Source organism: Oncorhynchus clarkii, chromosome 2, assembly GCF_045791955.1.
Source record: "Oncorhynchus clarkii lewisi isolate Uvic-CL-2024 chromosome 2, UVic_Ocla_1.0, whole genome shotgun sequence".
NCBI classification, from domain to species: Eukaryota; Metazoa; Chordata; class Actinopteri; order Salmoniformes; family Salmonidae; genus Oncorhynchus; species Oncorhynchus clarkii.
The window spans coordinates 47,139,526-47,163,021 of record NC_092148.1 but is presented as its reverse complement, the minus strand read 5'-3'; the positions used below and the strand labels follow the sequence as shown (position 1 = coordinate 47,163,021).

The following is a 23,496-nucleotide window of genomic DNA, read 5'->3' as shown; positions in this document are numbered from 1 at the left end:
AATATTCGATATTGTTTGTGTGTGATTGTGTACATTTTCCAATTATTTCAACCATAGTGCCGAAATCAGACTATTTGAGGACATAATTGTCAGTTTCTTCATGTACCCTGTAAAAAAAAACGTTGAACTTTTAGCGTGGAACAATTCTCCAGTTTAGTTGCTGAGCATTCCGTCTGAAGGTTGTTTCTCTCACGCCCAGACAGCAGCTCCAGCAATGCGCGTTACACAAAAGGTGAGTAATTTTTCACCAGAGATAAATATTTTGGTGCTGCGCCTTTCATCTCTGAATTCAAGTAGGTTTCTTCCGTTTTCTATGTCATTTCCTGTAATAAAAAAATGGTGGTCAAAGCCGAGAGAAGCGGTTGACTCGTAGCAATTTTTTCTAATAAACACTGCATTGCCCTGGACTAGTGAAATCAAAGAGTGGCGGTCCGTCAACGGCGAGGATTACAGAGGCTTGAGTTGGGGTCGGGGGATAACGTGTTCATCGCAGACCGTCCGAAGCACTGCAGTTTCGTGTTAAGGTGAGTGTCTTACTAGCCAATGTGGCCAATGAAAAATGGCTTCCGAAAGCGTTAGGCAAATTGCCAACTGCCTGCAGACGGGAACCAAGGAAATATCTGGGAATAGCGCAGTGCAAGACACAGCTGGAGTCTGTCACATAGCATACATGTTGCTGTGCTTTTCCTTGTATTTGTGTAGGAACAGCAAACTTTGGCGATAGGTGTAAGTTTTCTTATTTTTAGTATCATTGTTGCCCGTTTGTTCCGTGTCTCTACTCACTAAACTCTAGCCTACTGAGAGCGGCAGTCTTTCCGACCAATTAGATTTCGCTGCCGAATTTATTTTGTGGGGATTTGTGCCGGAAGGTGCATAATCAACAACCGTGTGGGTCGGACTTGGATTTCTTGCGGACACTTTGAACGTTTGATGTCCAGATTTCCCCGGTTGCGTTGTTCACAGAATACAAACTTTGCATTATGGGATGTTTACAATGTAATCATATTTGCTTGGTCTGTAATGTTTTTTTGCCTTAGAATGCATTATGAAAAACTGTTTACTAATTTAAAAATATATATATTTTCAAAGACTGGGTGTTAAATTGCAGTTTCCCCTATTGCATTGAGTCAGAGCGGAAGAGGTGATGCGAGAGGGTATATGTCACGTTCAAAACAACTAAATGGGAACTCGGAAATTTCCGAGTTCCCATGGTCGGAATTCTGGAAAGAGGCCTGAGTTGAATTCCGAGTTGAATGACCATTCAAAACGATTTTACCTTGTCGGACCTAATTTTCCCCCCGAGTTCATAGTGTCTTAAACGCTCTGAAGTCTTAAATCAGATATGTAGGCAGTTAAACCCACTGTTCCCAGGCCGTTATTGTAAATAAGAATTTGTTCTTAACTGACTTACCTAGTTAAATAATAAAAAATCGGTCCACGAAAATGACACCACCAAGTGGCTAATTTTTGTATGGAGGTAATGAGTATCTAATTTGGTCAACACATTTTTTTGTTTGTTATTGCTAATTTGCTATGTAACGCTTGTTCTATGAGATCATCACTTTTTGTAGATTTTGAAGCATTTATGTAAAACAACTACAAAGCACAGCTTCATAAAGGTCATGTTACTTAACTAGGCAAGTCAGTTAAGAGCAAATTCTTATTTACAATAACCCGGACGACGCTGGGCCAATTGTGCGCCGCCCTATGGGACTCCCAATCACGACCGGTTGTGATACAGCCTGGATTTGAACCAGGGACTGACACCTCTTGCACAGAGATGCAGTGCCTTAGACCTCTGCACCACTCGGGAGCCCGAGTGATATTGACAGTGTCCGCCACTCGGGAACTGACTGATATTATCCCCGATCAAAACGGGTAAGATCTCATAAACCTGTGTTAACACCTTATTTTCTGAGTTTATTCCAAAACCCTATTAATTTTGCCCTTAAGAATGGCTGAAGGAAGTGGAGGTAAATCATTTCTGTTTTTTTGGACTACGCTGGTAAGCTCTGACAGTATATGTGTATGAGGTTGTATGTAGGTCACTGTTTTTCCTTGTGTTATTTGCAGATGAATTATGTGGGACTGAATTTGCACTCAGTGGGCCCACTTCCCTCCACAATGGCAGCATCGTCTGCCTATCAAACCGAGCCATCCTCAGAAGCCGGGCCCAACAGCAGCACCAGGTAGGGTGATGCTCCTCACAGACAAACAAGCTGTTTATATATACTGAACAAAAATATAAATGCAACAATTTCATTTATTTTACTGAGTTACAGTTCATGCAGTATAAGGAAATCAGTCAATTGAAATAAATGCATTATACCTTAATCTATGCATTTCACATGACTGGGAATGCAGAAATGCATCTGTTGATCACATAAAAAAAAGAAATGGGCCTCAGGATCTTGTCATGGTATTTTTGTGCATTCAAATTGCCATCGATAAAATGCAATTGGGTTCGTTGTCCGTAGCTTATGCCTGACCATACCATAACACCACTGCCACAATGGGGCACTCTGTTCACAACGTTGACATCAGCAATCCGCTCGCCCGCACGACACCATACATGTGGTCTGCGTTTGTAAGGGTGGTTGGACGTAGTGACAAATTATTTAAAATGATGTTGGGAGGTGGCTTATGGTAGAGAAATTAACAATACATTCTCTGGCAACCGCTCTGGTGGACATTACTGCAGTCAGCACGCCAATTGCACACTCCCTCAACTTGAGGGCAATGTGTTGTGTGACACAACTGCACATTTTAGAGTGGCCCTTTATTGTCCCCAGCACAAAGCGTAATGATCATGCTGTTTAATCAGCTTCTTGATATGCAACACCTGTCAGGGGCGGCAGGGTAGCCTAGTGGTTAGAGCGTTGGACTAGTAACCGGAAGGTTGCGAGTTCAAACCCCCGAGCTGACAAGGTACAAATCTGTCGTTCTGCCCCTGAACAGGCAGTTAACCCACTGTTCCCAGGCCGTCATTGAAAATAAGAATTTGTTCTTAACTGACTTGCCTGGTTAAATAAAGGTAAAATAAAAAATAAATAAAATAAAAGGTGGATGGATTGTCTTGGTAAAGGAGAAACGCTCACTAACAGGGATGGATGTAAACAAACCTGTGCACAATTTGAGAGAAATAAGCTTTTTGTGAGTTTGGAAAATTTCCTGGATCTTTTATTTCAGCTCATGAAACATGGGACCAGCACTTTACATGTTGTTTATTTTTTTCCAGTGTACATTCACATCAGCATCAACGGAGTAACTACATTATACTGCCGTTATACCACAGCATTGTTGAGTACTAATTTCTGATTGGCTAGAAGGGCATTCTAGAATGGTCATTAAAACCAGATAACGGGACAGTTGGAAAAGATATTGGGACACATTTCAATCATGACCCAATATGCACCATTGACATGCAGATGTTGACAGCCATTTCTTGTCATGTTGCTCACAAAGGCTTTGGGATTAGGCAGCAACCAAGTTGACTAGTATACAGTTGTGCAGTGTTGCATTGTTCTTTGCATGCAATGTTGAAGAGAAGCTTTTCAAACCCTTGTAGTGTATCATAAATAATCATGTTCTGTATGTGACTTACCACAGCCTAATCAAAGACGAGTGTGAGTCCGAAGAACCAAGCAAGAAACTCAAGGTTGATCACGAGCACGGTGCCAATGAGAGCCACCAAAAAGTAGACTTCTGGTGTAAGTGTCGTCATATTTTTCCAACAATTCTCACGTTGAACATTAATGTATATACTCCCATAAAAAACGGATCCATAGGGTAATAATTGTAATGAGATAAAGCCATTTGAATTCAATCACTTTTTGACAGCACCCCTTTTGATTTGAATGAAACCTTCCATACATATTTTGCCCATTGCAGAAGTTCACAGAAAGTGACTTTTTGGACCTGAATGCCAAAACCCAAGAGATAAAGATGCTCAAATTTGACCCATTTTGCATACCCCACCATATCATGAGACATCCATGTCTTCATCACTGGAAAAGATAAACGCTTGAGATTGATAAATTAAAAAATGTACAATCGAAATGTCAACTTTCAAATGCTAAAATTTTGAGAGAATCTGTTGCACACCCGAAAGTGCAGGAGATAAAAAGTAACACCGAAATTAAAAGGAATCTCCTCACACTCAGGATCAATGCACAATTTTCTATTTATTTAGGCTGTTTTCTGGCAGCGTCATGAAATAGTACCCGCAAAATACCAGTCTCGGCGTCAACAGTGAAGAGGCGACTTCGGGATACTGGCCTTCTAGGCAGAGTTCCCCTGTCCAGTGTCTGTTCTTTTGCCCATCTTAATATTTTATCTTTAATGGCCAGTCTGAGATATGGCTTTTTCTTTGCAACTCTGCCTAGAAGGCCAGCATCCCAGAGTTGCCTCTTCACTGTTGACGTTGAGACTGGTGTTTTGCGGGTACTATTTAATGAAGCTGCCAGAGGAGTCGGTTTCTCGAACTAGACACTCTAATGTACTTGTCCTCTTGCTCAGTTGTGCACCGGGGCCTCCCACTCCTCTTTCTATTCTGGTAAGAGACAGTTTGCGCTGTTCTGTGAAGGGAGTAGTACACAGCGTTGTATGAGATCTTCAGTTTCTTGGCAAATTCTCGCATGGAATAGCCTTCATTTCTCAGAACAAGACTAGACTGACGAGTTTCAGAAGAAAGTTATTTGTTTCTGGCCATTTTGAGCTTGTAATCGAACCCCCAAATGCTGATGCTCCAGATACTCAAATAGTCTAAAGAAGGCCAGTTTTATTGCTTCTTTAATCAGCACACAGTTTTCAGCTGTGATAACATAATTGCAAAATGGTTTTCTAATGATCAATTAGCCTTTTAAAATTATAAACTTGTATTAGCTAACACAACGTGCCATTGGAATGCCGGAGTGATGGTTGCTGATAATGGGCCTCTGTACGCCTATGTAGATATTCCATAAAAAAATCTGCCGTTTCCAGCTACAATAATCATTTACAACGTTAACAATGTCTACACTGTATTTCTGATCAATTTTATGTTATTTTAATGGACAAAACAAATGTCTTAGTGACCCCAAATTTAATGGACAAAACCTTTGCTTTTCTTTAAAAAACAAGGACATTTCTAAGTTTTGAACGGTAGTGTTTATATGTATATATATACATTGCATTTGGAAAGTGTTCATAACCCTTGACTTTTTCCACATTTTGTTACATTACAGCCTTATTCTAAAATGGATTAAGTGACATTTTTTCCTCATCAATTTACACACAATACCCCATAATGACAAAGAGAAAACAGGTTTTTAGAAATTTTTGCAAATGTATTAATAATAAAAAATATATACTTATTTACATAAGTATTCAGACCCTTTGCTATGAGACTCGAAATTGGGCTCAGGTGTATCCTGTTTCCATTGATCATCCTTGAGATGTTTCTACAACTTGATTAGAGTCCACCTGTGGTAAATTCAATTGATTGGACATTATTTGGAAAGGCACACACACACAGTGGCCTCCATCATTGTTAAATGGAAAAAGTTTGGAACCACCAAGACTCTTCCTAGAGCTGGCCGCCCGGCCAAACTGAGCAATTGGAGGAGAAGGGCCTTGGTCAGGGAGGTGACCAAGAACCCGATGGTCACTCTGACAGAGCTCCAGAGTTCCTGTGTGGAGATGGGAGATCCTTCCAGAAGGACAACCATCTCTGCAGCACTCCACCAATCAGGCCTTTATGGTAGAGTGGCCAGAGGGAAGGCACTCCTCAGTAGAAGGCACATGAAAGTCCACTGGGAGTTTGCAAAAAGGCACCTAAACACTCTCAGACCATGAGAAACAAGATTCTCTAGTCTGATGAAACCAATATTGACCTCTTTGGCCTGAATCACGTCTGGAGGAAACCTGGCAATATCCTTACGTTGCGCATCTTGTGATGACATGCATTATCTGAATTTGGTCCACAGAATTATACCTACGGAGGAGCAGCTTCTATGGAACTTTGAATGTCTTTGAACTTCAGAGTTTGCTTAACTTTGGGCCAAAGAAACTAGCTAACAAGCTTGTCTGTACAGAGCAGCACCAAATTTAAATACACGTCTTACCTTTTTTGTAGTTAATAAATCCAATGTGAAATGTGATAACTATAGTATCCCTAACTAGCATTGAACAAGTGAGTCCATTCTTCTCTAATTAAAAAATATCTCCCTATCTTCTGAATTACGCTTGTAACGTCAGTAGGCTACAGGTATGCTTTGGTGGGGGAGGGGCAGGTGGCCTGCACACACACACTGACAAAGATTTTCAGCTGGCAGTTAAACACTGGAAAAAGTTTCTGATTGACAGAGGGGGGTTTTGCATAGGTGCTTTGTGTTTTTTTTTGTGGGACTGGGAAACCGGAATGTAAAAGAGCGTTATTAAATGCATCCCATGCTTTTACAATAACGGTTCTGTTCCGGAACAGGGTAGATCCTTTTCGTTCCCAGTTTTGATTCTATGTGGTCTTTCAAATAAAAGGAATGCTGTCAAAAAGTGATTGAATTCAAATGGATTTACCCAATGTCCACTTTTTTTTCAGTCTGTGAGGAGTGCAAAGAGTATTTCTTGGAGGAATGCCCAAACCATGGTCCTCCGGTCTTTGTGCCAGACACACCAGTGGCACTGGGGGTACCCAACCGGGCTTCCCTCACAGTGCCCTCGGGAATAGAGCTCGTCCGGGAGGAGGAGGAGGTGGATGTGTGCTGCATAGATGCGGGCATCCCCAAGGGGGCGCTCTTTGGCCCGTATCAGGGGGAGTTGGTATCTAAAGACTATTCCTCAGGGTTTTTCTCTTGGATGGTAAGTCGAGCAACATCCCCACTCCATGTGGTGCAGGGACTTTTCCTGGAAGTCATCCAGTAACTTTCACAAAATAAGCATTTGAATTAACTATTAATAAATATGTATTTCATTATTTGTCAATGTTTTTAAGCATTTATAATAGCTTATTCATTTCATTAATGTTTATTCATGAAAGTTATTATAACAATGTTACCAGTGGTCCTAACCCAACTTTTCATGTTAGACATTTTTTTGCCACATCTTTCAGTGTGATAAAGGTTGAAACATGTCAGGGATCTTATCTTTCTCCAGAGAATGTATCTCATCCTTGAGCTCTCATCTATTCTAAAGCATCAACCACACCATTTCATCCTTACTCTCTTAGATCGTTGATGAGAACAACACATACAAATCCATTGATGGCAGTGATGAAACTAAAGCCAACTGGATGAGGTATGATTTACATGTTGATCATACATAAACCTCTCAGTTTTTGAGATTAGAGTTGAACGGAAACAGAGGAACTTAATCAGCTGTGATACTTTGACATCAGTGATGAGTATTCAAGGAATGTGAGAGGACGGCGTATTTGAGGATTGTGAAAATCCGGTATAATTGAACTGTTTGACTGTATGTACATTGCTTAAAACATGTTGTATGCTGCAACCTATGTTGAATCAATGCCTTATGCAACTAAATGATATTTCTGGGGTTTTGTTGCCACCAGGTATATACGTAATTCGTCGGATGAGAATGAGAGGAACATGACTGCCTTCCAGCATGGAGAGCATATATATTTCCGTGTGTGTCGGCAGTTGTCAGCAGGAGAGAAGCTCCGCGTGTGGTACAGCGATGACTACATGAGGCGGCTACACAGTGTCTCGCAGGACAGTATTGGCCACAACCTGGACACAGGTGAGACGTCCCCCTGAAATTTATTTCAATTTGCTTCTCATATTGCTGCTCAAAATGACTGACTTTGTGAAAGAAATATCCATCAGTAGTAAAACTAGTGTTATTCGTGTTCCATTGACTACTTTTGGAGCGATTATGACGGCCAGTGTGGATCGAGGTAGATTTCAAATTCAAACAACACTGCACAATATTTTTGTAGTTTTTTTATTTCTTTTTGAATCTTGGATGGACGCAAAACCTGTCTCGGTCATGTGTGAGTCTGTGTCTGAAAACTAGCCATAAAATTCTTGCTTCCTCTGTCCTTGTTTCTTCCACTCCTTGCCTTTCTTTGAAAGTGAATGGTAGCCTGAGTGGAGGAACCTTCACTCCTCTCCCACAATGTTCTTTTGAGAGGAAGGTGAAGAATGGGGAAACAAAGGGGATAATTTCAATTGAGATTCACCAAAGGACAGAGGAAGCAAGTATTTGACTGCTATTAAAGCCCCCATGAAGTCTTTGTCAATTTATTTAATCATCACTGTATGTCTAATAAATCACTGTTTATTTAATGAAAATAACTTAAATATTTTTTTTAATCATTTATTTTCGTGAGCCACCTCCTGCTCTTGAAATGCCCAGTTTGATCGTATAGGCGTTAGGAAACAAATGTGAATATATTTACATACACATCCATGATTGGCTGATAGGATTGTCTAGAGCCCACCCCCTTACCCAGATGAACAGTCATTGGTCTATTATAATCAGTTCACATTGTGATGTCATGATGTGGGCCAAAAGTTCAAAATTTCTGGCATTTTTTTCAAACAGCGCTTACACAAAAAGTGCATTATCATAATTTTTACAATCGGAGGGTTATTTCGACCTCATAGTAGGGCCGGGACAATACCAGTTTTGCGATACTCGTTAGCATCGTGGCAACAAAACAAAACACTTTGTGGATTTAACTTCTTTAGGAAAACAGCCTTAATGTTGGAAACATGTTGTCATTCAGTCACACATTTATTTTCCAAGCTATAGCACGCTATTTTACATACAGCAGGTTTTTAAAGGACCAAAGTGTTTAGACTGCTTTGTGTTTTCATTTTTGCCATGGAAAAAAATATTGTGATACTGATATCATCCTGCCCTATCGCATAGCGTGTGTGTGTGGAAATATATTTAAAATGTAAAAAAAAGCTACATCAAGTTTTTTAATTGTATTGTCCATTCAACATTTTAGACAGTGCCAGGCTGACTGACTGCGCTGCCATAATACCCATACCCTGTCTGGAAGTGGTAGGCCCCTACTGGCCGTAGTCTAGACACTTGTGGAGATCTGAGAGGGATTGATGGGTGGTAACATAGTGAGAGCTCCACCTTACACCTGTCCAATCCTCAGATCTCCACAAGTGTCTAGGGGTAGGGGGTTGCTTCTGGCAGGACCCCACAACCCTCCAGTGGATCTACTGCATTGGTTGGATGTTTCATTCCCTTGCTATACACACATGGATTTTGACATAATCTGAACGGCCGCTCAGCAAGGAAGAAGCCACTGCTCCAAAACCGCCATAAAAAAAAGCCAGACTACGGTTTGCAACTGCACATGGGGGCAAATATCATACTTTTTGGAGAAATGTCCTCTGGTCTGATTAAACAAAAATAGAACTGTTTGGCCATAATGACCATTGTTATGGTTGGAGGAAAAAGGGGGTGGCTTTCAAGCCGAAGAACACCATCCCAACTGTGAAGCACGGGGGTGGCAACATCATATTGTGGGGGTGCTTTGCTACAGGAGGGACTGTTGTACTAAACAAAATAGATGGCATCATGAGGTAGGACAATTATGTGGATATATTGAAGCAACATGTCAAGACATCAGTCAGGAAGTTAAAACTTGGTCGCAAATGGGTCTTCCAAATGGACAATGCATACTTCCAAAGTTGTGACAAAATGGCTTAAGGACAACAAAGTCAAGGTATTGGAGTGGCCATCACAAAGCCCTGACCTCAACCCTATAGAACATTTGTGGGCAGAACTGAAAAGGCGTGTGCGAGCAAGGATGCCTACAAACCTGACTCAGTTACACCAGCTCTGTCAGGAGGAATGGGCCAAAATTCACCCAACTTATTGTGGGAAGCTTGTGGAAGGCTACCCGACACGTTTGACCCAAGTTAAACAATTTAAAGGCAATGCTATCAAATACTAACTGAGTGTATGTAAACTTCTGACCCATGAAATAAATAAAAGCTGAAATAAATCCTCCTCTCTACTATTAGTTTGACATTTCACATTCTTAAAATAAAGTGGTGATCCTAACTGACCTAAAACAGGGAATTTTTACTCTGATTAAATGTCAGGAATTGTGAAAAACATACACCTTAGCCAAATACATTTAAAATCCGTTAACTTCCAACTTCAACTCTATATGAGATGAGTAATGCAAAATATGTAAACATTATTAAAGTGACTAGTATTCCATTTATTAAAGTGGCCAGTGATTTAAAGTATATGTATATAGGCAGCAGCCTCTAATGTGCTAGTGATGGCTATATAACAGTCTGATGGCCTTGAGATAGAAGTTGTTTTTCAGTCTTTCGGTCCCATCTTTGATGCACCTGTACTGACCTCGACTTCTGGAAGATAGCCGGGTGAACTGGCTGTGGCTCGGGTGGTTGTTGTTCTTGATGATTTTTTTGGCCTTCTTGTGACATCGGGTGCTGTAGATGTCCTGGAGGGCAGGTAGTTTGCCCCCAGTGATGCATTGGGCAGACCGCACCTCTAGAGAGCCCTGCGGTTGCAGGCGGTGCAGTTTCCGTACCAGGCGATGATACAGCCCGACAGGATTTTCTCAATTATGCATCTGTAAAAGATTTTGCGGGTTTTAGGTGCAAAGCCAAATTTCTTCAGTGCTGTTACTGTGAAGTGGAAACATCTAGGCTCAGTTGCGAGGTGGTAGGACACAGAAGCTCACTGAACGGGACCGCCGAGTGCTGAAGCTCGTAAAAAGCATCTGTCCTCTTTTGCAACACTCATTACCGAGTTCCAAACTGCCTCTGGAAGCAATGTCTGCACATGAACTGTACGTCGGGAGCTTCATAAAATGGGTTTCCATGATCAAGCAGCCGAACACAAGCCTTAGATCACCGCGCGAATGCCAAGCGTCAGCTGGAGTGGTGTAAAGCTCGCCGCCATTAGACTCTGGAGCAGTAGAAATGCGTTCTCTGGGGTGACAAATCACGCTTCACCATCTGGCCGACGGACAATCTGGGTTTGGCCGATGCCAGGAGAACGCTACCTGCCCGAATGCATAGTGCCAACTGTAAAGTTCGGTGGAGGAGGAATATCTGGGGCTGTTTTTCATAGTTCGGACTAGGCCCCTTAGTTCCAGTGAAGGGAAATCTTAACGCTATAGCATACAATGACACTAGACGATTCTGTGCTTCCAACTTTGTGGCAACAGTTTGGGGAAGGCTCTTTCCTGTTTTAGCATGACAATGCCCCCGTGCACAAAGCAAGGCCAATACAGAAATGGTTTGTCGAGAGCGGTGTGGATTAACTTGACTTGCCTGCACGGAGCCCTGACCTCAACCCCATCAAACACCTTTGGGATGAATTGGAACGCCGACTGCGAGCCAGGCCTAATCGCCCAACATCACTGCCGACCTCACTAATGCTCTTGTGGCTGAATCAAAGCAAGTCCCCACAGCAATGTTCCAACATCTAGTGGAAAGCCTTCCCAGAAGAGTGGAGGCTGTTATAGTAGCAAAGGGGGGACCAACTCCATATTAATGGCCATGATTTTGGAATGTGTGCCGAGCAGGTGTCCACATACCTTTTGGTCATGTAGTGTATCAGTCAGCTAACCATTTACAGCAACCACAGTTCATTAAGTCATTACACACTAAATCATAATCAGAAATTGAGAAATTAAATCATATTTGTACTTTGGCTGTTAAATTGCGTGCAGTTTCACACCAGTTCTTTCACTTGACTGTCATTCAGAAAATCCTTTCCTGAATCGGCTGTTGTGCGACAATTTCCCCACATAACTATACAACTCACCACACAACATCAAATGCACACCCAACAACTATTATGCTTAATTATTGAAGAACCCCATTAATGACCGTATACATTTTGGTTTGATTCCTCTTGTTAAAGTTACTCTTTCTGTTTAGAAGCATTTGATTTTGCAATCCATACATTATTTTGGAGATGTGTGCCCACGAAAACTGTTTTCACACCGTAACATGCACTTCTGAGATCGCCATACAAAAGAGATCGACAGCAATATCCAGGACCTTTTACAGGATCAAGTTCAACGTGTAATTCAATTGTCAAATGCTTAGCATATGATATAATGACAAACGGCAATATCATAAATGTAAGGAAAGAAAGGTAGTGTTTTATGTCACACGATTTCTACCAAATCTCTGAAGACTCTAAGCATGAGAAAGGGTTTAAACATGACTTTGTAACAGCTCCAAACAGTTGTCCACTACAAGAAATGCGCACTGGTACCCGAGTTTATAGAAAGACCTATATGCTCGTAGACAACCAAAGAATAGATGGGAGAGACAGGACTTGCAACGCATCAAGCGTCTAAAATAGAACCAAGTTCTAGTTTAGTGCCTGGCTACACAGACACCGGTTGACGCGCGCGAGCAGTTTGGATGAAATTATTGAACAACATGTATGTGTTCTTTTATTTTGCAACGCTCGCGCATGCTATGTGGCCGGTTTGGTCAGCATGCTAGACTTTTACATCCAGAGCTCAAATTGAGGGGGTGTGCCCTCCATCCATGACAATATGTGAACAATCACCACTGGTTTCCTTCTGTACTCCAACAACCTGTATTTTAAAAAGAATGGATTAGAGCAACAACAAAAAAATCACCAATGAGTAAACACTATCTCCATTGGGAAAGCGTCTGCTATTTGACAAAACAGGTCTCTGATAATCTGGCATTGGGGATTAGGTCTACTCTAGCCAGTTGGTGCACCGTTGACCCACTTATGCTATATGAGTAGCTACGTCCTATATCCAGATCCAAGCCTATGGTTTTAGTATTTTAATCTGATTATGAAAATTTGCCTGGGATAGCAAAAACGTGGCAAAATAATGTAGTGTATGTCTGATGAAATGAAAAGCGACGTCATCGGGATCATTTCAGTTGACGTTTTATTCATATCTCCTTTGACCTTCGGCATTTCAAAACAATCTCTATAGGGCTGAAACTTCCATTCTGTTGTTTAAACCGTTGCCATTTTTAACCAGCAACAATACTCTCCAAGAGGAAAAACGTTCCGGATCGTTTACCTGCATAGGTTCTGCAGGTAAGCAAAGTAGGTTCTCGTTTTCTTATGCTGTTACGTTTATTTATAGGATAGAGAATTAGTCATTGTCTTTATCTGAGGTTACTTTTCTTTTCATTCTGCTTGGTATTTTGTATGTTATCACATCCATTGTCATAGTACTAGTAGTTGGCAATATTATACACCGGTGTACTTCTACACAGCTAACTCTGCACTGTTGTGTTCCAGGCCTGTTGACTGTTGGGAAATCCGAGGCCCGGGAGGAGACCAAAGGACGTGTGCTCAGGTCGGCTCTGCATGGCAGGTGCAGCCTCAGCAAGCACACCAGCGAGGAGGGGGACGGCCAACCACAGGCCAAGAAGAAAAAGATCGACCTCATCTTTAAAGATGTCCTGGAAGCCTCTCTGGAGGCCTCCAAGAGCCAGGAAAACCCCCTGAACAGCACCTTCTCCATGAGGCGGACCAGAGCTCAGCGCGTCACGCTCACTTCCCAGAGAGGGGAGTCCTATCTGGCCCAGGAGGAATGCAAAGTGACTGGTCTGGGTCTCCACCCATCAGAGCACCTAGAGGGGGGCTTTAATGTTCGGTGTCTGAAGATGGAGGATTCCGAAGACGACCCTGGTCAGATTCATGAGGAGCCTTCTACCTCGTTCTGCCCCAACTGTGTGAAGCTGAAGAGGAGGATTCGGGAGCTGGAGGCAGAGGTGATTCGTCTGAGGGGAGGAAACCAGGTGGAGGTACCACCCCACCCTGAGCTGGCACCAATAGATGAGCTCCAAGGTAGGTCACAGAGAGAAACCGAGCAGTGTGGCGAGGGTTATTTGGTGAGATTATTCCTCTGCTTTGTAGCACAGAATTTCAGATGTGACATTTTCTTCACATTTAATATTCACCTTCAGTTAAGATTTGAGTTCCCCATATCACAATCTTCATCATTATCAGTAGAAAAGCATGTTTTATTATTTTGGTTAGACTAAAACGGGATTTACAACCCCCCAAATAGTTCAATTAACATTGAATTACCACACAACAGGGTTTATGAGAAACTAAGTGTGTGAAATATGTCAGTGATTTCCTGCTTTTGATTTTGCAGTGGTTGAATGTTTCTGTATATTCCATTGGATTTCAAATAAAAATCTGTTTGCACGTTTTGTCTTTTTACTTTGTCTCAAATTAAAATCACATGAAATGAATTAAAAACTGATGTGTTCATTTCCGTGGTTAGCATTACCATGCGTCATTGGTATTTTATAGTTTTAAAACAAATGATTCATTTCTAGACACATTTTGGAAATGTTTTGATATACTGTGGATTTGGTGTAATATTAATTTGATCAAATTCCCTTAATAGGATGAAAAGCTTCATTATTTTCCTTAGGTGTTGAATGAAAAGACATTGGTCTACTCAGATACAGTATAGATGGCATTGCTGAGGTTGTCTTTTATGATATTAATGTTATATCCTATTCTTTTCAGCAGCTGAGGCCATGACCCCTATTCCTGTGGTGCTGGATGAGGATGATCAGGATGTGGACTCTGCAGATGAGTCCATCACTGCTGACCTCATGGTGGCTGCTGAAGACTCCTCCAAGCTGTTGGCTGGGCCTGGCCGACGTATACGCCGCTTCAAGCAGGAATGGCTCAAGAAGTTCTGGTTCCTGCGCTACTCGCCAACACTCAACGAGATGTGGTGTCATGTCTGCCGCCAGTATACCGTCCAGTCCTCACGCACCTCCGCCTTCATCATCGGCTCCAAGCAGTTCAAGATCCACACTATCAAGCTGCACAGCCAAAGCAACCTGCACAAAAAGTGCCTGCAGCTATACAAGCTTCGGATGCACCCGGAGAAGACAGAGGAGATGTGTCGTAACATGATGCTGCTGTTCAATGCTGCTTACCACCTGGCACTGGAGGGCCGACCCTTCTCAGACCTGCGAGCGCTGGCTGAGTTGCTCAAGAAGTGCGAGCTCAAGGTGGTCGACCAGTACATGAACGAAGGTGACTGCCAGATCCTCATCCACCATATCGCCAGGGCGCTTAAGGAAGACCTGGCGGAGAGGATACGCCTGTCGCCCTTCCTCAGTGTCATCATGGACGGGCAAAACGATGACTTGCTGTCAGACACCGTTGCCGTCTATGTGCAGTTCACCACCAGCGAAGGACCCCCTGCCACAGAGTTCCTCTCCCTACAGAGGCTAAGTGTTGGCAGTGTGGATGGCTACCTCCAGGCCATTGATCGGGCCTTTGCTGTGCTTGGTCTGAAGCTTCAGGACATGCTGGTGGCCGGTCTGGGGGTCGATGGCTCCAACATCTCCTCCAGTTTGAGAGCAAATCTGTACATTGCGGTACGGAAGAAGCTCCCCTGGATCCTCTGCTTGCCGGTCATGATCCATCGTCCTCACCTGGAGGTGCTGGATGCCATCAGTGGGAAGGAGCTGTCCTGCCTGGAGGACCTTGAAAACAACCTGAAGCAGCTGCTGAGCTTCTACCGGTACTCCCCTCGCATGATGGCCGAGCTCAGGTCTACCGCCCCCACGCTGTCTGAGGAGACAGAGTTCCTGGGAGATATACGAGCCGTCAGCTGGATTATAGGAGAGCCAAACGTCCTGAATGCCCTTATCAAAGATTACCTGGAGGTGGTGGCGCACCTCAAGGACATCAGCGGCCAAACGCAGAGGGCAGATGCAGCTGCCATCGCCTTGACCCTGCTTCAATTCCTCATGGATTACCAGTCTGTCAAGCTAATATACTTTCTCCTGGATGTCATCGCTGTTCTTTCGCGTCTGGCCTTCATCTTTCAGGGGGACTACCTGCTGGTGTCTCAGGTAGATGCCAAAATCGAAGAGGCCATCCATGAGATCGGTCAGCTGGTGGACTGCCCTGGGGAGTATCTGCAGGAGTTTGAGGAGAACTTCCGCGAAAGCTTCAATGGCGTAGACCTGAATAACTTGCGCGTCGCCGAGTCCAAGTTCCAATCCATCCGCGAAAAGATCTGCCAGAAGAGCCAGGGAATCTTGTCCCAGCGACTTGACATGCACAGCCGCACGGTGGTCAAGGCGTGCCGTGTGCTTGACCTCACCACCTGGCCACGCAACAGGGATGACCTACGAGCCTTTGGGGAGGAAGAGATCCTGCTCATTTTTGACCACCTTGAAGCGATCCCCTCGGCTGTCCGGGAGACGTCGCGGGACAGAACTGACGCTCGGGGCAGCCTGCTGGTGGAGTGGAGGGACCTCAAAGCCGACTACTACAGCATGAATGGCTTCAAGGAGGTGGTCAGTCAAATCTCCAGGCACAAGCAGCGCTTCCCTCTGCTTAACCGCATACTCCAAGTTGTCAGGGTCTTGCCCACTTCCACCACCTGCTGTGACAAGGGCCGTGGGTCCCTGCAGAAAGTGCGCAAGAACAACCGCTCAAGGCTGACGCTGGACCAGATGAATGACCTACTGACCCTTGCAGTCAACGGGCCGCCAATAGCAAACTTCGATGGCAAGCGACCATTGGACAGCTGGTTTGAGGAGAAGTCTGGCAACAGCTATTCACTCTCAGCCGAAATGCTGAATAGAATGTCGGCTAATGAACAAAAGTATGTTCTGCACAGCATGGATGTGAACACAGAGTTCTACCCTGATATTTGACTGATGAGAGCCATGGCTTTACTTCACTTTATTCCAAAAGCCATCCCGGGGGAGGGGTGATCTGGGCTATAATGTGATTGGCCATACAAGTGTGCAATGGCCCTGCTGCTAAAATGGCCTGATCAGCATCACTTTAGAAAATGGAAACCTAGCTAGTAGAATCTGTTGAGCACACATTTATGTCAAGCTCAGGAGGCAAAGTTGGTCTTAAAAGGCAAGACAGGAAACCTGACTTAGTGAAAACAATCAGTTTGTATGAGTGTTGAATTTAAGTATGTGTAACATATAGCACTTATGTAGAGCATGTGCTGATGATCACTGGTATCAACTCTGTTAGAAATGGCCATTATCATTTAGTGGGGCTTTTAAAATCTGCAGTCAACACCATTATTTGGAAAATGCCATAGGTTAATAGCTCAAGTATACGTTTTTTGTAACAATGCAAATTATTTTTCTTTCAAACAAGTCTTTGATTTCTATACATTTACAGTTTATTTTAAAAGTAGTAAATGTTTGGTTCAAATGACATTTGTATGAGATTGTGCCATAACAGCATATTGCAAGGTGATAAAGTCTTGATAAAGTGAAAGTTCACAAATAACCAAGGTGCTATGCCACACATCGTCACAAGAGATTATATGGTTTGTTTAAGTGTTTTTTTTTGTACAGGTATATACTGCTGTGGTGATTGATATTTCTTTTGTGGCTTTAATAGGTCTTAAAAGATTCCATCGGAGGGAATGTATTTTTTTTTAAATTGCCTAAACAAATGTAGGTCAATTATTCATTATGAAGCAGGTAGTTTGGATGCTGATTGGATGAAAGGCGTGGTATATCAGACATTTAAACTGGGAGGTTCGAGCCCTGAATGCTGATTGGCTGACAGCTGTGGTATATCAGACCGTAGACCACGGGTATGACAAATCATTTATTTTTACTGCTCTAATTACGTTGGTAGCCAGTTTATAATAGCAATAAGGCACCTCTGGGGTTTGTGGTATCTCGCCAAAATATACCACGGCTAAGGTCTGTGTCCAGGCACTCCTCGTTGCGTCGTGTATAAGAACAGACCTTAGCCGTGGTATATTGGTCATATACCACACCCCCTCTGGCCTTATTGCTTAACTATACCACGGGTATGATGCAAAATTACTTGTTTACTGTTCTAATTATATTGGTAACAAGTTTATAATAGTATTAAGGCACCTTGGGTATGTGGTATATTGACCATACAACACACCTCTGACCTTATTGCTTAATATTAAAGTATAATATTCGTTTTGCAAGGTGAAGCTTATATAGCCATAAATTAGCCAAAAGTTTTCAATATATTGTTTATACTTTACATTTCTTGCAGCATTTATTCTTGCATTTATTCTTAAGTATTTGTTTAGTAATACTTCTGCCAAATCATGTATGCAAGACAGAGTGCATTCGAAAAGTATTCAGTGTTGTTTTTTCTCATCAATCTACACACAATACCCCATAATGACAACTCAAAAACGGTTGTTCTTTTGTTAGTTTTTTTTGCAAATGTATTAAATATAAGAAACTGAAATACCACATTTACATAAGTATTCAGACCCTTTACTTAGTACTTTGTTGCGCCTTTGCCAGCGATTACAGCCTTGATTCTTCTGGGTATGACGCTATAAGCTTGGCACACCTGTATTTGGGGATCTTCTCTGCAGATCATTTCAAGCTTTATCCGGTTGGATGGGGAGCGTCGCTGCGTAGTTATTTTCAGTCTCTCCAGAGATGTTCGGTCAGGTTCAAGTCCAGGCTCTGGCTGGGACACTCAAGGACATTCAGAGACTTGTCCTGAAGCCACTCCTGCGTTGTCTTGGCTGTATGCTTAGGGTCGTTGTCCTGTTGGAAAGTGAACCTTCACCCTAGTCTGAGGTCCTGAATGCTCAGGAGCTGTTTTTTGTCAAGGATCTTTCTGTACTTCGCTCCGTTATTCTTTCCCTCGATTCTGACTAGTCTCCCAGTCCCTGCTGTTGAAAAACATCCCCACAGCATGATGCTGCCACCACATGCTTCACCGTAGGGATGGTGCCACGTTTCCTCCAGACTTAACGCTTGGCATTCAGGCCAAAGAGTTAAATCTTGGTTTCATCAGACTAGAGAATCTTGTTTCTCATGGTCTGAGTCCTCTAGGTGCCTTTTGGCGATCTCCAAGCGGGCTGTCATGTGCCTTTTACTGAGGAGTGCCTTCCCTCTGGCCACTACCATAAAGGCTTGATTGGTGGAGTTCTGCAGAGATGGTTGTCCTTTTGGAAGGTTCTCCCATCTCCACAGCGGAACTCTGGAGCTCTGTCAGAGTGACCATCGGGTTCTTGGTCACCTCCCTGACCAAGGCCCTTCTCCTCCAATTGCTCAGTTTGGCCGGGCAGCCAGCTCTAGGAAGTCTTGGTGATTCAAAACTTCTTCCAGTTAAGAATGATGGAGGCTACTGTGTTCTTCAATGCTGCAGAAATGTTTTAGTATCCTTGTGCCTCGACACAATCCTGTCTCGTACCTCTACAGACAATTCCTTCGACCTCATGGCTTGGTGTTTTGCTCTGACATGCACTGTCAACTGTGGGACCTCATATAGACAGGTGTGTGTGCCTTTCCAAATCATGTCCAATCAAATTTACCACAGGTCAGGGCCAATCAAGTTGTAGAAACATCTCAAGGATGATCAATGGAAACAGGATGCACCTGAGCTCAATTTCGGGTCTGAATACTTATGTATATAAGGTATTTCTGTTTTAATTTTTAATACATTTGCAAAAAAGCAAGATGTGGAAAAGGGTACGGGTCTGAATACTTTCTGAATGCAATGTATGTCACTTGAATTTATTCACAACGAGTGCAATATGTATTATGACTTATGGCCAAATTCAACAACCATTTAGAGGGGAAAAGTTATCCCCATCTTATTATATAATTTACTTAATGACATTGCCAAATTAAGTAGTGGACAGAAATGTTTGCTAAAATGCATTTTGCATATTATTTGTGGCTGCTACAGTTGTCATACATGCCAAAGTTTAGATTTCAGAAGGGTTGGTAAACTGGAATGTGTTGACATGACAACTTTCTTTGCTTTGCTTTTTGAAAACCCTTTTGAGATAGTATACTTCATCAGTTATCTGAAACTCAGATCATTTAGGTGGAGTGAAATGCATTGAAAATCCTAGAAACCACTAAATTTGCACTTGTGTTGTATGAACTGTATGAGTAACTGTTAACTAAGGTTGATGGGATCATTTCTCATGTTGGTTCATGACTAAGACTTTTTGACTTTACTGTTCGAAATGTAATACTTTTATATTCACTATATAAAATTAATAAGTGGCCATGCATTAATAGGCAAAGAATCTTTTTGCTTGTATATTGAAAGTGAGTTATTTGAACTTAATTTTGGATATTATATTGAACCTTTGGTTGGTTTCAAAATATTGTTTTAAATTGTCAACAATTAAATTACTGAAAGGCATATTTAAAAAATTCAAAAATCTATTTAACCTTTATCCAGGCGAAATAATTAAGAACAAATTCTTATTTACAATGACGGCCTAGCATACCAGTCTGAGCCAGACTGCTTTAAGCCGTGATTTCACCTTTAAATTAATTACTGTAGTAATTTTAAGAGGTACGCACACTTGCTTGTTTGCATGGTTGTTGTACTGTATATGCACCATGATTGTAATCTTCAAATTATTACATGCCAATTTAAATAACATGCATTCTTCATATGTGATATGTGTTTTAGGTGGATGTATAGACTTATTACCTCAATGAGGTATGCTAACAATTTTGCTTTCATTGCTGTTTACTTCATGTATGGACTCTTAACGATAGGCAGCTGTGTAATTCATGAGACAGGGCGTTGAGAGAGACATTTTGTCAACAATCACTTCTTCACAACTGGAATCACAGCACCAAAAATATTTCCCACCCCAATGCAAATATTCAGAGGAATGCTTTTTTTGTGTTATCTTGGCCAATCATCTTTTTACTTAGCTTAGGTCGAGGTATGTAGTTTTCTTTGCTTATTCTATAAATGATTGTTTTGCACCTTATATGTTTATATTTCTGTGTACTTTGTTAATGATTGTGAATATGTCCACAGCAAATGTGCATGTTAATTCATGAGCCAAGACCAAGAAAAATGAGTTCTTGATCCTAGTGCTTCTAGATTTATACTGTCATCTATTTCAGATTTTCCAAACTGAGCTTGTACCAAAATTCTAATTCTAGATCTACATTTAGCCTACCATTTGATATATTGTAATATACACCATGTAACTTTAACAAATGTATGTATGCACAATATTGTATGCAGCCAAATGAAAGTCAATCAGTTATACTGTGGTATTAGTGTATTATATATTTTTGAGGGGGGAAATTGCAACGATTCCTTTGAATGGTTGAAATGCCTGCACTCTTATATCACTCTGTTTTTGAAAAGGGATAAATTAACAATACAAACATTTACCTTTAATCGGTAACACTTCACATTTAGGTACCCTTTAAGGGAGTTATAAAGGGTTTATACGTATAATGAACAAAAATATAAACGCAACATGTGAAGTGTTGGTCCCATGTTTTATGAGCTGAAATAAAAGATCCCAGAAATTTTCCATACGCCCAAAACGTGATTTCTCTCAAATGTTGTGCACACATTTGTTTCCATCGCTGTTAGTGAGCATTTCTCTTTTGCCAAGGTAATCCATCCACCTGACAGGTGTGGCATATCAAGAAGCTGATGAAACGGTGTGATCATTACACAGGTGTACCTTGTGCTGGACACCTTAAAAGGCCACTCTGAAATGTGCAGTTTTGTCACACAACACAATGCCACAGATGTCTCAAGTTTTGAGGGAACGTGCAATTGGCATGCTGACTGCAGGAATGTCCACCAGAGCTGCTGCTAGAGAATTTAATGTTCATTTCTCTACCATATGCCGCCTCCTATGTTGTTTTTTAAGAATTTGGCAGTACGTCCAATCTGCCTCACAACCGCAGACCACGTGTAACCACGCCAGCCCAGGAACTCCACGCCAGCCCAGGGACTGGCTCCCCAGTGAGTGGACCTATGGCTCCCCAGTGGGTGGGCCTATGACCTCCCAGTCCCACCCATGGCTGCACCCCTTCCCAGTCATGTGAAATCCATAGATTAGGGCCTAATGAATTTATTTAAATGGACTGATTTCCTTTTCTGAACTGTAACTCAGTAAAATCATTAATTGTCGCATGTTGCGTTTTATATTTTTGTTCAGTATAGTTTAAAAACAATTCATTATTAATTAACATGTAGTTCATAAATCATTGATAAACATTTTAAATCAGAAACATAGTGTATAAGACATCCAGATTGGAATAGTCATTTTGTTAAATAGTGTGATTATGCCGCTATTTCCATAGTGAGCACAGTGCCCTCTCAGATTTGTCCTTTTGAAAAATAAATACAAAAATATACTTTTTTTTTGTTGTTTCTCTGTAAAACTTCTAGCCACCTAGCAATATTATGAAATTGGCTTTAGTTAGCCCAGATAGATTCCCAACCTCATAACTAGCTACCAAGAAGACATTTCAGGCTATCAGTGAAGTTGGAGTAGCTAGCTTGTCTAACTATCTTAGCTTGCATGCCTGCTGGCAAGGTCGGTAGACTTTGGAAAAGCAAATATTTACTAAATGTACTGAATAAGACTTGCATTCCTTTCCATCTTTGCAGAGAAGCATATATATATATTTTTTAAAGACATCAGTCAGATGCATACAGACTGTTCAAGATATATGCTTATTTTTTTTAATTACGTAGACTTAAACATAATGATTATGGCTCTAGATTGCAGGAGAAAGAGTGTTTCCGGTGTTTGAAAAAGTCTAAGTTCTTCAATTTACAGGCGGGGGGGCCTAGCTATGTTGCCGCTATACCATTATTAATAACCATAGTAGTTGATTACAGTGCGCAACTCCCATTAAAGGGTACTTAAATGTAAAATGTTACTAATTCATCTAAAAGGTTCAGTGGTACCTGTTTGGATGCATTTTACACTGGAAACATATAAACCTGTCTGTGAACATGAGTATAATGTGTACATATATCCATATATTTTCATATGACATGTATACATGAAAATATGAAAATGTATAGACCCCCTGTAATTGACATTGTAAGAATATCTATATGGCGCAAATAATTGTTTAATAAAATATTTTCCATGGTATTTTAACTATTTGTTCATCATGAAGAAACTATTGCACTCAAAGCAAAGCTTTGTCTGGATAGTTTAATTTAAATTGTGAGGTTCACAAATCAAGCGGTAACTAAGCTGAAGTAATGATTTATTTCTTAAGTCATTTTATAACTTATTTTTTATAGCAATTTCATTGTACAAAATAATGCTCTTGTCCTACATAAACCCAGCATCATGTAGAATAGTATACATGCCTTCAAGCAAGAGGCCAATCAAGTAGTCTTTGTTGAGGCCCATCAATAGCGATAAGTGGCTGGGCCAATTATTTTGTCGTCATAACGTCCACTTTGTCTCGAAAGAGTGCAGATGGCATGGCTTTCTTGCATGAGTTATTCTATTCTGCAAGACTAACCATTTGTTACATTAATTGCATAAATCGAATACAATTACTTCAGTTCCCTTGGAAGAAAGTGTTCTCAATGCAATATTGTCAAAAGCACAAACTGATATCAATCACATTCAAATGCTTACACACGAGACCCATAGAGAGGTCATGAATTGGACTTATCTGTATACAGAACACAGATGGACACTGACATACAGTATGCCTTTTGTAAACACCAGCTGGGCGTACT

General features: G+C 41.6%; 1 protein-coding gene across 4 annotated transcripts; it reads left to right on the top strand.

Annotated features, from left to right (window-relative positions):
• The first annotated feature begins 326 nt into the window (after positions 1 to 326).
• LOC139368583 (PR domain containing 11) lies at positions 327 to 22,894 on the top strand. Of its 4 annotated transcripts, none has more exons than XM_071107632.1 (8): positions 327 to 524; positions 2,074 to 2,189; positions 3,610 to 3,710; positions 6,578 to 6,837; positions 7,205 to 7,272; positions 7,547 to 7,734; positions 13,258 to 13,809; positions 14,506 to 22,894. In XM_071107632.1, the coding sequence occupies exons 2-8, from the start codon at positions 2,074 to 2,076 to the stop codon at positions 16,665 to 16,667; spliced, it is 3,447 nt and encodes a 1,148-aa protein (XP_070963733.1). In that variant the 5' UTR covers positions 327 to 524; the 3' UTR covers positions 16,668 to 22,894. The 4 variants fall into 4 exon arrangements, with proteins under 4 accessions (XP_070963733.1, XP_070963723.1, XP_070963750.1 ...); XM_071107622.1 differs by having other exon boundaries at positions 331 to 524; positions 14,509 to 22,883; XM_071107649.1 differs by lacking the exon at positions 13,258 to 13,809 and having other exon boundaries at positions 331 to 524; positions 14,509 to 22,883.
• The last annotated feature ends 602 nt before the right edge of the window (positions 22,895 to 23,496 follow it).

Excerpts from the sequence above, each read along its gene's own strand:
- LOC139368583 (XM_071107632.1), top strand. The coding sequence starts at position 2,074 with ATGAATTATGTGGGACTGAATTTGCACTCAGTGGGCCCACTTCCCTCC. Across the intron at positions 3,711-6,577 it reads CCAAAAAGTAGACTTCTGGT|TCTGTGAGGAGTGCAAAGAG; the intron begins GTAAGTGTCGTC and ends CTTTTTTTTCAG. Across the intron at positions 7,735-13,257 it reads TGGCCACAACCTGGACACAG|GCCTGTTGACTGTTGGGAAA; the intron begins GTGAGACGTCCC and ends GTTGTGTTCCAG.